General features: G+C 38.1%; 1 protein-coding gene across 9 annotated transcripts in view; it reads left to right on the top strand.

Moving 5' to 3' along the window:
• Positions 1 to 12,371, top strand: part of PH4alphaEFB (prolyl 4-hydroxylase subunit alpha-1) — a 193,736-nt gene extending 181,365 nt beyond the window's left edge. For 8 of the 9 annotated variants that reach the window (XM_070087846.1, XM_070087844.1, XM_070087843.1 and 5 more), the window contains 2 exons: positions 8,046 to 11,515; positions 11,587 to 12,371. In XM_070087846.1, coding sequence (XP_069943947.1) covers positions 8,046 to 8,119 — 74 coding nt within the window. In that variant the 3' untranslated portion in view covers positions 8,120 to 11,515; positions 11,587 to 12,371. Of the gene's footprint in view, positions 1 to 8,045 lie in introns of all 9 variants that reach the window. The other variant, XM_053772420.2, reaches the window with a different exon arrangement.
• Positions 12,372 to 14,269: the final 1,898 nt, after the last annotated feature.

The raw sequence follows: 14,269 nt of genomic DNA, 5'->3' as shown, positions 1-14,269 counted from the left end.
CCTGGAGAAGAGAGGAATGTAGAGGAGAGAGAGAGATTTTGGGAGATGTTAAGTGAATGTATAGGAGCCTTTGAACCAAGGGAGAGAGTAATTGTGGTAGGGGATCTGAATGCTAAAGTAGGAGAAACTTTTAGAGAGGGTGTGGTAGGTAAGTTTGGGGTGCCAGGTGTAAATGATAATGGGAGCCCTTTGATTGAACTTTGTATAGAAAGGGGTTTAGTTATAGGTAATACATATTTTAAGAAAAAGAGGATAAATAAGTATACAAGATATGATGTAGGGCAAAATGACAGTAGTTTGTTGGATTATGTATTGGTTGATAAAAGACTGTTGAGTAGACTTCAGGATGTACATGTTTACAGAGGGGCCACAGATGTATCAGATCACTTTCTAGTTGTAGCTACACTGAGAGTAAAAGGTAGATGGGATACAAGGAGAATAGAAGCATCAGGGAAGAGAGGTGAAGGTTTATAAACTAAAAGAGGAGGCAGTTAGGGTAAGATATAAACAGCTATTGGAGGATAGATGGGCGTCGAAGAGGTATGGGGTAGGTTTAAAAATGTAGTGTTAGATTGTTCAGCAGAAGTTTGTGGTTACAGGAAAGTGGGTGCGGGAGGGAAGAGGAGCAATTGGTGGAATGATGATGTAAAGAGAGTAGTAAGGGAGAAAAAGTTAGCATATGAGAAGTTTTTACAAAGTAGAAGTGATGCAAGGAGGGAAGAGTATATGGAGAAAAAGAGAGAGGTTAAGAGAGTGGTGAAGCAATGTAAAAAGAGAGCAAATGAGAGAGTGGGTGAGATGTTATCAACAAATTTTGTTGAAAATAAGAAAAAGTTTTGGAGTGAGATTAACAAGTTAAGGAAGCCTAGAGAACAAATGGATTTGTCATTTCAAAATAGGAGAGGAGAGCTATTAAATGGAGAGTTAGAGGTATTGGGAAGATGGAGGGAATATTTTGAGGAATTGTTAAATGTTGATGAAGATAGGGAAGCTGTGATTTCGTGTATAGGGCAAGGAGGAATAACATCTTGTAGGAGTGAGGAAGAGCCAGTTGTGAGTGTGTGGGAAGTTTGTGAAGCAGTAGGTAAAATGAAAGGGGGTAAGGCAGCCGGGATTGATGGGATAAAGATAGAAATGTTAAAAGCAGGTGGGGATATAGTTTTGGAGTGGTTGGTGCAATTATTTAATAAATGTATGGAAGAGGGTAAGGTACCTAGGGACTGGCAGAGAGCATGCATAGTTCCTTTGTATAAAGGCAAAGGGGACAAAAGAGAGTGCAAAAATTATAGGGGGATAAGTTTGTTGAGTATACCTGGTAAAGTGTATGGTAGAGTTATTATTGAAAGAATTAAGAGTAAGACGGAGAATAGGATATCAGATGAACAAGGAGGCTTTAGGAAAGGTAAGGGGTGTGTGGACCAGGTGTTTACAGTAAACCATATAAGTGAACAGTATTTAGATAAGGCTAAAGAGGTCTTTGTGGCATTTATGGATTTGGAAAAGGCGTATGACAGGGTGGATAGGGGGGCAATGTGGCAGATGTTGCAGGTGTATTGTGTAGGAGGTAGGTTACTGAAAGCAGTGAAGAGTTTTTGCGAGGATAGTGAGGCTCAAGTTAGAGTATGTAGGAAAGAGGGAAATTATTTCCCAGTAAAAGTAATCCTTAGACAAGGATGTGTGATGTCACTGTGGTTGTTTAATATATTTATAGATTGGGTTGTAAGAGAAGCAAATGCGAGGGTCTTGGCAAGAGGCGTGGAGTTAAAAGATAAAGAATCACACATAAAGTGGGAGTTGTCACAGTTGCTCTTTGCTGATGACACTGTGCTCTTGGGAGATTCTGAAGAGAAGTTGCAGAGAAAATTAAAAGTAAATACAGGAAAGAGTAAGGTTATGAGGATAACAAAAAGATTAGGTGATGAAAGACTGAATATCAGGACTTAAGAAATCGTAATGACACGATTGCAAATAAACCATACCCCCGGCCGGGATTGAACCCGCGGTCATAGAGTCTCAAAACTCCAGCCCGTCGCGCTAGCCACTAGACCAGCTAGCTGGTCTAGTGGCTAGCGCGACGGGCTGGAGTTTTGAGACTCTATGACCGCGGGTTCAATCCCGGCCGGGGGTATGGTTTACTGAATATCAGATTGGAGGGAGAGAGTATGGAGGAGGTGAATGTATTCAGATATTTGGGAGTGGACGTGTCAGTGGATGGGTCTATGAAAGATGAAGTGAATCATTGAATTGATGAGGGGAAAAGGGTAAGTGGTGCACTTAGGAGTATGTGGAGACAAAGAACTTTGTCCTTGGAGGCAAAGAGGGGAATGTATGAGAATATAATTTTACCAACGCTCTTATATGGGTGTGAAGCATGGGTGATGAATGTTGCAGTGAGGAGAAGGCTGGAGGCAGTGGAGATGTCATGTCTGAGGGCAATGTGTGGTGTGAATATGCAGAGAATTCGTAGTTTTGAAGTTAGGAGGAGGTGCGGGATTACCAAAACTGTTGTCCAGAGGGCTGAGGAAGGGTTGTTGAGGTGGTTCGGACATGTAGAGAGAATGGAGCGAAACAGAGTGACTTCAAGAGTGTATCAGTCTGTAGTGGAAGGAAGGCAGGGTAGGGGTCGGCCTAGGAAAGGTTGGAGGGAGGGGGTAAAGGAGGTTTTGTGTGCGAGGGGCTTGGACTTCCAGCAGGCATGCGTGAGCGTGTTTGATAGGAGTGAATGGAGACGAATGGTTTTTAATACTTGACGTGTCAAGCTGTTGGGGTGTGAGCAAAGTAACATTTATGAAGGGGTTCAGGGAAACCGGCAGGCCGGACTTGAGTCCTGGAGATGGGAAGTACAGTGCCTGCACTCTGAAGGAGGGGTGTTAATGTTGCAGTTTAAAAACTGTAGTGTAAAGCACCCTTCTGGCAAGACAGTGATGGAGTGAATGATGGTGAAAGTTTTTCTTTTTCGGGCCACCCTGCCTTGGTGGGAATCGACCAGTGTGATAATAAAAAAAAATAATGATTTATTATATAGTTGAAATAAATAAAGCTCACAAGTAGACGAATAAAGTAAAAAAATACATTTCTCAGAGCATGTGCACCTCACTGTAGCATTACAGCTGTATTTTTTTTATTTTATTAACACATCGGCTGATTCCCACCAAGGCAGGGTGGCCCGAAAAAGAAAAACTTTCATCATCATTCACTCCATCACTGTCTTACCAGAGACGTTCTTACACTACAGTTATAAAACTGCAACATTAACACCCCTTCTTCAGAGTGCAGACACTGTACTTCCCATCTCCAGGACTCAAGTCTGGCCTTCCAGTTTCCCTGAATCTCTTCATAAATGTTACTTTATTCACACTCCAACAGCATGTCAAGTAGTATTAAAAACCATTTGTCTCCATTCACTCCTATCAAATACGCTCACACATGCTTGCTGGAAGTCCAAGCCCCTTGTACACAAAACCTCCTCTACCCCCTCCTTCCAACCTTTCCTAGGCCAACCCCTACACTGCCTTCCCTCCACTACAGATTTATACACTCGAAGTCATTCTGTTTTGTTCCATTCTCTCTACATGTCCGAACCACCTCAACCCCTCCTCAGCCCTCTGGATAATAGTTTTAGTAATCCCGCACCCCCTCCAAATTTCCAGACTACGAATTCTCTGCATTATATTCACACCACACATTGTCCTCAGACATGACATCTCCACTGCCTCCAGTCTTCTCCTTGTTGCAGCATTTGCCACCCATGCTTCACACCCATATAAGAGTGTTGGTAAAACTATACTCTCATACATTCCCCTCTTTGCCTCCAAGGACAAAGTTCTTTGTCTCCACAGACTCCTAAGTGCACCATTCACCCTTTTCCCCTCATCAATTCTTTGATTCACCTCATCCTTCATAGACCCATCTGCAGACACGTCCACTCCCAAATATCTGAATACATTTACCTCCTCCATACTCACTCCCTCCAATTTGATATCCAGTCTTTTGTCACCTAATCTTTTTGTTATCCTCATCACCGTACTCTTTCCTGTATTCACTTTTAATTTTCTTCTTTTACATACTCTACCAAACTCATCCACCAACCTCTGACACTTCTCTTCAGAATCTCCCAAAAGCAGTGTCATCAGCAAAGAGCAACTGTGACAACTCCCACTTTGTGGTAGATTCTTTATCTTTTAATGCCACACCTCTTGCCAACACCCGCACATTCACTACTCCTACAACCCCATCTATAAATATATTGAACAACCACGGTGACATCATACATCCTTGTCTAAGCCCTACTGTTGCTGAGAAATAATCTCCCTCTCTCCTACATACTCTAACCTGAGCCTCACTATCCTCGTAAAAACTCTTCACTACTTTCAGTAACCTACCTCCTGTTCCATACACCTGCAGCATCTGTCATATTGCCCTCCTATCCACCTTGTCATATGCCTTTTCCAAATCCATAAATGCCACAAAAACCTTTTTACCCTCATCTAAATACTGTTCACCTATATGTTTCATTATAAACACTTGGTCTACACACCCTCTACCTTTCCTAAAGCCTCCTTGTTCATCTGCTATCCTACTTTCTGAATTACTCTTAATTCTTTCAATTATAACTCTACCATACACTTTACCAGGTATACTCAACAGACTTATTCCCCTATAATTTTTGCACTCTCTTTTGTCTCCTTTGGCTTTATACATAAGAACTATGCATGCTCTCTGCCAATCCCTAGGCACCTTACCTTCTTCCATACATTTATTAAATAATAGCACCAACCATTCTAAAACTATATCCTCACCTTCTTTTAACCCTTTGGGGGTTTCGGCCGTACTAGTACGGCTTACGCACCAGGGTTTTTGACGTACTAGTACACATAAATTCTAGCGCCCTCAAATCTAGCAAGAGAAAGCTGGTAGGTTTACATATGAAAGAATGGGTCTATGTGGTCAGTGTGCGCAGTATAAAAAAAAATCCTGCAGCATACAGTGCGTAATGAGAAAAAAAAAACTTTGACTTTGTTTTTGGATTAAAACAGCGACTTTGCACTGTATTTTCGTATCGTATTTATTGTTGTATTCTAGTTTTCTTGGTCTCATTTTATAGAATGGAAGACATATTACAGAAATTGAGATGATTTTGACTGGTTTTACAATGAAAAGTACCTTGAAATTGAGCTCAAAGTAGCAGAAATGTTCGATTTTTACCAAAGTCCAATACACGTCAACTGGTGAATCTAATATTCTTTCACAAGTGTGCCGATATTATTTATACCATTTCTACACTAATGCAGTAGTCTGCATAATAGTAAATCTTATTTTTTTTTGCGAGAATAAAAAATCAAAGTGGAAAGCAAAAGAAATGTAAGAGGGGCCTGGGGACGTGACTAATGAACAGAGGAAATGTTATTTTAGTGCCAGGAATGTCTTTCTTGTTTATTCTGGACCCTATTTGGAAATTGGCATCTTCTGAAATTTGTGTGAAATTGGCAATATTGCTAAATTCTGACCACTTTATTGGATAGTTGAAATCGGTAAATGGGTGGTTTCTTGTACTTATTCGATAGAAAAAAATGGAGTTCTAGCAAAATAGTTATGATTTTTGTCGACTAGTACACTAGAATTGGCCGAAAATAGGGCTCAAAGTGAGCAAAATCGTCGAGACCGCTAACATCTCGAGAGCATAATTCCGTAAGTTTTCCATCCAATTTCATACTTTTGGTGTCATTATGATCGAGAAAAGATTCTCTATCTTTTCATAAAAAAGAATTTTTTTTTTTTTTTTTTTTTTTTTATAATTTTGGCGACCCTGAGAACAAGTCTCTGAGAGGGCCTGGTGACCCCCAAAGGGTTAACATTTCTATCTTTATCCCATCAATCCCAGCTGCCTTACCCTCCTTTCATTGTACCCACTGCCTCATGAACTTCCCCCACACTAACAACTGCCTCTTCCTCACTCCTACAAGATATTATTCCTCCTTGCCCTATACATGAAATCACAGCTTTCCTATCTTCATCAACATTTAACAATTCCTCAAAATATTCCCTCCATCTTCCCGATACCTCTAGCTCTCCATTTAATAACTCTCCTCTCCTGTTTTTAACTGTCAGACCCATTCATTCCATAGGCTTCCTCAACTTATTAATCTCACTCCAAATTATTATTATTATTACAATCAAGGGGGAAGCGCTAAACCCGGAGGATTATACAGCGCCTGGGGGGGTATGTGGAAGGCATTCAGGCTTAATTTGGGGAACTGGAGCATAGATCCAATTCCCTAAATCAAGAGCCCCTCACCAACATCAAGGAACCTTCCTTGAGGGGTCACTCCAAAACTTTTTCTTATTTTCAACAAAATTTTTTGATAACATCTCACCCACTCTCTCATTTGTTCTCTTTTTATATTGCTTCACCACTCTCTTAACCTCTCTTTTTCTCTCCATATACTCTTCCCTCCTAGCATCACTTTCACTTTGTAAAAACCTCTCGTATGCTAACTTTTTCTCCCTTACTACTCTCTTTACATCATCATTCCAGCAATTGCTCTTCTTTCTCCCTGCACCCACTTTCCTGTAACCACAAACTTCTGCTGAACACTCTAACACTACATTTTTAAACCTACCCCATACATCTTTGACCCTATTTCCTATACTCTCACTAGCCCATCTATCTTCCAATAGTTGTTTATGTCTTACCCTAACTGCCTCCTTTTTTAGTTTATAAACCTTCACCTCTCTCTTACTTGCTACTTCTATTTTCCTTGTATCCCATCTACCTTTTACTTTCACTGTAGCTACAATTAAAAAGTGATCTGATGTATCTGTGGCCCCTCTATAAACATGTACATCCTGAAGTCTGGTCAACAGTCTTTTATCTACCAATACGTAGTCCAACAAAGTATATTGTCATTATGCCCTACATCATATCTTGTATACTTATTTATCCTATTTTTCTTAAAATATGTATTACCTATAACTAAACCCCTTTCTATACAAAGTTCAATCAAAGGGCTCCCATTATCATTTACACCTGGCACCCCAAACTTACCTACCACACTCTCTCTAAATGTTTTTCCTACTTTAGCATTTAGGTCCCCTACCACGGTTACTCTCTCTCTTGGTTCAAAAGTTCCTATACATTCACTTAACATCTCCCAAAATCTCTCTTCTCCAGGTGCATACACGCTTATGACCACTTTTTGCATCTGACCCTTATTTTAATCCACATAATCCTTGAATTTGTACATTTATATTCCCCCTTCTCCTTCCATGACTGATCTTTCAAAATTATTGTTACCCCTTCCTTAGCTCTAACTCTCTCAGATACTCCTGACTTAATCCCATTTATTTCTCCCCACTGAAACGTGCCTACCCCTATCAGCTTTGTTTCACTTAGGACTAGGACATCCAACTTCTTTTCATTCATAACATCAGTTTTTCTTCTTCTCTTTTTTAGTAATGTATACAGGAGAAGGGGCTACTAGCCCATTGCTCCCGGCATTTTAGTCGCCCCACACGACACGCATGGCTTAAGGAGGAAAGATTCTTTTCCACTTAATGTGTATAAATAATGTTAGCCTATACTCTCACCATATTTTTTACCAATATCCTTATATTTATATAAATCTGATAATGTAAGAATTACATTGTTATTTATTTACATCAGATATGTATATTGTTTTGCACGAACTTTTACACAAATGCACGTTTTCCTCTTCAGAAAAATTCACCTTTGAAGTTAAACTATTATTTTTCATGTTAAGTAAGAGATATTTACCTATGAAATACATGAAAGAAATCACTCTTGTACTTCTAAGGTTTTTTTTATTTATCACTCTTTTCACTCAGAAAAATATACATACTAATAAATTTAATCTAAATACATTACCCTATATTATCACTCTGACTTCATAAGGCAGAATTTTTTTTACTATGTATATGGAGTTAAGCTGATTTCTCTATAAATATCTATATCTGTACTGTATGTACATGTTTATTTGGAAATATCCAGATATTAAATTTTTAAAAAATATTTATCTTAATTTCAGTATCAAACAAATGGATTCATGAACGTGGACAAGAATTCAGAAGGCCATGCACTCTAGACTACAATACATTATAATAATCTTCAGTCATATTGTGTGTCCATATACCATGCACTTCTTTTATGTTTTATACATTTTCTCGGCTCCATAGCTAGCAAGTTATCTCAAACTGAGGATTCCTCAGCATGTTCCTAATATTTGTGGTCTTACCTTGAGACTGATACTCTACCTTACAGTTGGCCATTTGAGCAGTGAATTTATTTTATTTCTGCCAAAGAAAACCTGTAATATCTTTAAGGCATTTACATGTTATTAAAAACTTAACATGAATATATCAAAATACTGTACAAGACAGACTTTTCATAGATTTTTTTCAACAAGAAAAGTTCTGCAGCAGATTATTTATTTGAATAATATTTCATGTATGTAGAAAATTTTAATTTGTGCTTTTTTAATTTATGTCTGTTTACTTAATTTTTAGGGTTAAAAAAATATTCCTGAAAATTTTACTTATGGGTTCATTACCACACCATATACAGTAAGATCCTGGTAATGTGTGATAGTAAAATGTGTAAATCAGTTGTGTACAATTAAAATAAACACTATTCTTTGGCATTTCACATTTTTCATACATAAATACATAGTTAAAAAAATAGTACAAAACATCCTTATTTTATTGAAAAATGTGGCTGTATAGCCCTTGTGGTTTAGTGCTTCTTTTTGACAATAATAATAATAATTGAAAAATATGAAAAAGTGCAATATACCGACACATAACATGGCATATTGCTGTACAGTAATGAAGCACTGTAAACACTACATTACTATAACTACTATATACAGCCAAACTTGTTTACGATTATTCTTGACGTTTCTTACAAATTAAAAAAAAAAATAAATTGCATCCTTGAAAGTCTAAATTTTATCTAGCTTTATATATTATATCCATCAAGGTGAGTATGAACCTGCCAATTGTCACTAAGTGTGAAGAGAATCTCAAAAGTTAAGAGTACGTACTATAATAATAATCTCACAAAAAGTACAGTACTAAATTTGTAAATGAAGTTGAACAAGAACAGAGGAAACAGAATATCACTTATAGCTGAAAGTGTAGATAAGGTGTACTACATAGTGAAGGACAGCAATGCTTGGGGAGAACTACTTAGCCAGCAGTGAGGTTGTGGTTATGCAGTTACTGGCCATATGCATTGGTACTCAACAGTAATGAGCACATCAAACCAACCAAGAGAAAAGTAAACGCCTCCTATATAGATGCACATATAGCGTGATAAGAGCTATGCATGTCCTAGTTTCACCGTGTATCCCTGAGTAATCATCTTTGTACTCTGGATTATTCATCATTAAATTATCTGCTTCTTTGGATAATTCTTTGTCTCCAGGAGGCAATTCAAAACATCACCAGTTATTTATATTTAGTGTTGGGAATCATACTTAGCACTTTGCTATACATAGCTCACTTCTAAAACACAAAAAATTCATAACATTCACAGGCCCCAGGATTTTGTTGTACTGTATTTACAGACAAGTGTGTGTAACTACCTATTTAAATTTTAAGGAGAGATGGATTGGACTCGTATCTTGGGCCCACATTTTATCTTTTAATCAAGTGACATGAATTAGGAGTTTTATATTAAGTCAATTTCCACTGTTCATGATTTAGTTCAGACCACTTTTTAACTGCCCTTATTTTAAACATGTTCAGTTCTCTGGCTCAGTTGGGTATGCAGGGCCCATCTATAACCTCTTATTGTAGTTATTCCTCTGGTAAAGATTCTATAAATGTATCTCATATTTGCATCATTTATCTGACAATGATTTGTTTATTTTGCAAAATGTGAACATTGGAAAATAGCAACAGAAATAATTTAATGTACAACCTTTCCTCAGCCATTTTAGTTAATAAATATACATTGGCATAAAATTCTTTGTATTAAAGGTAAATCTTTAACAATCTCATAATGAGCATGTCATATACATGAGACATATAATACCATTATTTATTAGACTGCAAAAATAATTTTCTTTAGTAAACTGAATGCTTAGTCATTTTTGGAAGGACGAAAGGTTTATCAAGTTAATGTTAGTTAACCTAAATAATAAAATGTATATATACTATAGGCATTACAAATATAAGAGTGCTAAAATCTTTATAGAAAGAAATTGCTTAGTGGCAAAAAGGCTCAAGTGGCAATAGACATTAGTAGTAGAGAATCATTTTAGTATAGCATTTCACCCATGGCTGGACTTTTTCAAGTACTTGATAAATTTAGTCCAGGCTTAGGTGAAGTATTAAAAGGATTCTCTACCAGTCTTTATTTCCAGAAATTGCATAGTCACTTTGTTGTCTAATTATATTTGTAACTAAATTATTATTATTATTATAATCAAAAAGAAGCGCTAAGCCACAAGGGCTATACAGCGCTGCGTTTGTAACTAAAGCATTTTATTAGATGCTAATAGAGCTTTAGTTGTTCTGCCTTTACCACTGATGGAATCATCCCCCAATACTTTTTTTTTTATTGGTGTTTGGGGAGGATGTTAGTTTCTTCTTGTTGGTTTGTCATTCTGACTGGGATGCCAGTTGCCATTTTTTTTTTTCCATACTGCAGATACTATGTGGCTTTGAAGGAAGTTTGCTACCATCTTTGATGGAGTGTGGTCATTTGCTTTGCCTGGGTTTTCAGTAGTGAGATCCTGCTTTTTTATTTGGGAACACTAGTTCCCTTTTCTTTCTCTGCCCAGATATGGACATGATTCAAGCTGAGATACTGTTAGAGCTCAATACATCAAGCACATAAAACAAATTGTAACAGTAAGAACAGAGATTATTATTATTATAATCAAGGGGGAAGCGCTAAACCCAGAGGATTATACAGCGCCTGGTGGGGGGGGGGGGGACGTGGAAGGCATTCAGGCTTAATTCGGGAAACTGGAGCACAGATCCAATTCCCTAAATCAAGAGCCCCTCACCAACATCAAGGAACCTTCCTTGAGGGGTAAGAACAGAGAGCTTATTTGCCACAATCAACAAAATTTATGTTGAGCATAATACCTGTGTATTAACATGTCAAAACTTTTTTTTTTTTTTTTTTTTATTACACATTGGCAGATAACAACAGTGGAACACCATAAGTTCAGCTGGATTTGGGAAGGAGGCTGTCTGAGGTTTTGATTTGTCCAAAAATACCATTTTGGGGTCACTGTTTACTCTTAATTTCCTTCTTGTATGTACTCCCAAATTCCTCCACCAACCTTTGTAACCTCTTTGAATCTCCCAAAAGAACAATATTTTCGGCAAAAAGTCGATGACAGAGGTATAGGTAGCTGTTTGTCTTATCTTAAATGACTTATTTATTTGTAATCAAGTTTCGGACAATTTTTTCATAGTTTCTAATTTTCCGAGTTCGTGCCTAAACTTATGATATTCCGCTATATTATTATTGCATAAAAAGGTCATAAATTATTATTATTATTATTATAATCAAGGGGGAAGCGCTAAACCCGGAGGATTATACAGCAAAAGGTCATAAAAATCTCAAAATGGAAGTGTTAGAACTGACATACATATATACAGTATTTTTATATATTAAGAGATGTTTATATGTTCTTGCTATATACAGTTTCCACTGGAGCTGGCATCTGAAGTATGGTATATTTGCAAGTCATTTTCACTGAAGTGGCATTTTTGGTTGTATGGCTATTTTGTAGTTATTCAACACGATAGTTTTAATTATATATACAGTGGACCCTCGAACTTCATCATCCCTTTTCTGTATGTAAAACTATAGTTAGTCTCTCTCAAATGGATTTTTTGTTAATATTTTTGGGTGTCTGGAAGGGATTAATTGGATTTACATGATGAAATTCGAGGGTCCACTGTATTTAAAATAATTTTTATTTTTTGAATAAAATTACAATTGGCCAGGCTTTCACTGTTATGAAAATTATAGCTACCCTGCCATTTGAATTTTTTATTTGAATAACACTTGTAAATTTATTAAAGTATTTTTAATGGCTATGCTTGAGAAATGTTTTGATGTACGTTTGTAAACATCATGCACGTGAGAATCTGTTTTATTTTAAAGATAATGCAAGTCTGTACATTTCACTTATTAGAAAAAATAATTATTTCTTTTACCTATTTCACATTTTAGATTAGTATGAACCAAGGATCTCTATTATAATAGTATATTAATTAATGCAATACTAAATTTATCCGGGAAGGAAGACCTTTTTAAATTTAGTGTGCACATTTACAGTCATTTTACATTCTGAAATAATTTAATAGAAAATGTGACTGGAAATTGATCAGTAGTTTCTGTAACCTTGGTATCAAAAAGCTGCAGCCGTCAGTGTTTGAAAAAAATTAATATTTCTTGTATATTACTTAAAATTTTATTTAAATTAATGTCACCTATCTTTAATGAGTTATACATTGAATATTTCATGAGTTAATTACAATGGGTATGGTGATTATTATTATTATAATAAAAAAAGAAGCGCTAAGCCACAAGGACTATACAGCGCTGCAGGGCAGGAAGGAAGTGAGGGCATCAGGTGGCAAAAGGGAGATGGATGAGTAATAGGTTACAGATAACAGCGGGGTAGTGGATGGTGAAAGGGTAAAGGGCAGCAAGAGACTGAACTAGAAAGGGCTGAGGGGAGTGCGAAAAGTATCATCAGAGTTTGTGGAGTAAATCAGTCGTCGTCAAGAAGTCAATGAGAGAGTCAGGATTAAAGGAGGGTCCATCAGCAAGAAGGGAAGGTAAAGAGAGAGTAGTAGAACGAAGACGACGTTGGAGGTAAATTCTGCGTGCTCGTTGATAGAGAGGGCAGTCTAACAGAATGTGGCTAATCGATACTGGAACTTGACACTGCTCACAGAGAGGAACAGGGTGCCTCTCCATGAGATACCCATGAGTAAGACGAGTGTGGCCAATGCGAAGGCTGGAGAGAGTGGTCTCCCAACCTCGGCACTGATGAGAAGAAGACGGCCAGTAACGTATGCTCGGTTTAATAGAATGAAGTTTGTTACCGAGCAGAGTTGACCAACGTTGTTGCCAACGGGTGCGAAGGTGGGTAGCTATCGACATGACCAGGGACCCAACAAAAAACAATATCGTTATGCTTGGTAGAGATACGGCGTAGCCAAAGTTGGATACGGAGAACTAGGGGATGAGATGTATCAAATTTTCGTATAGCCTGTAGAGCACTAAGGGAGTCTTGAGACTACTACAAATGATGACACAGGCATAGATGCGATACGAATAAGTGCTGCAAGAATGGCATACAGTTCAGCAGTAAAAATGCTAGCTGAACATAGTAAATGCCCCCGCACGACGCTGTCCGGAAACACTGCTGCGAATCCGACGCCGTCTGAAGACTTAGAGCCATCTGTGTACACAGCGGTGGCATGAGAATGGGAGTGGAAGTGATCAAGAAAAAGAGAGCGGGAAGCCACCGTAGGCAGTTGAGCTTTCGAGCAAGGGAGTGAGAAAGAACAGACCCGAACAGCTGGAACTTCCCAGGGGGGTAGGGAAAAGTGAGATGCTACATGAACATATAAAGGTGGTAACTGAAGGGAAGACAAGAGTGAATGTAGGCGAAGAGAAAAGGGACGGAGCAAACAGGGGCGGCGAACGAATAATGTCTACTAATATCGGTGACCATTCTATAAATGGAAGGATTGTGTAGATCGTGAGAGCGTACATAGTAGCGAAGGCAATGGGCATCATGGCGATCAGACAAGGATGGAACATTCGCTTCTGCATAGAGGCTCTCAACAGGGGAAGAGCGAAAAGCACCAAGGCATAAACGTAATACTTGGTGATGGATAGAGTTAAGGCTAGAGAGAGTAGCAGGAGAGGCCGCGGAATAAATCTGGTCACCATAATCGAGTTTCGATAAAACGAGGGCTGAATGTAGGCGAAGCAGAGTTCGACGATCAGCTCCCCACGAAAGATGAGCAAGGGTTTTAAGAAGGTTTAGCCGGCTGTGACAAGTTGCCTTCAGAGAGGTAATGTGAGGTTTCCAGGATAACCTACGGTCAAAGAGAAGGCCTAGAAACCTGACTGTATCACATTCGGGGATACGGGAGCCATAGAGATACAAAGGATGATCGGAGATAACAGAGCGTCTAGTGAAAGTAATTTGGTGAGTTTTGGTACTTGAAAATTTAAACCCATGCGTGGTGGCCCAAGTGGAAA

Source organism: Cherax quadricarinatus, chromosome 23 (assembly GCF_038502225.1).
Source record: "Cherax quadricarinatus isolate ZL_2023a chromosome 23, ASM3850222v1, whole genome shotgun sequence".
NCBI lineage: Eukaryota > Metazoa > Arthropoda > Malacostraca > Decapoda > Parastacidae > Cherax > Cherax quadricarinatus.
The sequence above is the reverse complement of the archived record's forward strand: the minus strand, read 5'-3'. Positions and strand labels throughout refer to the sequence as shown.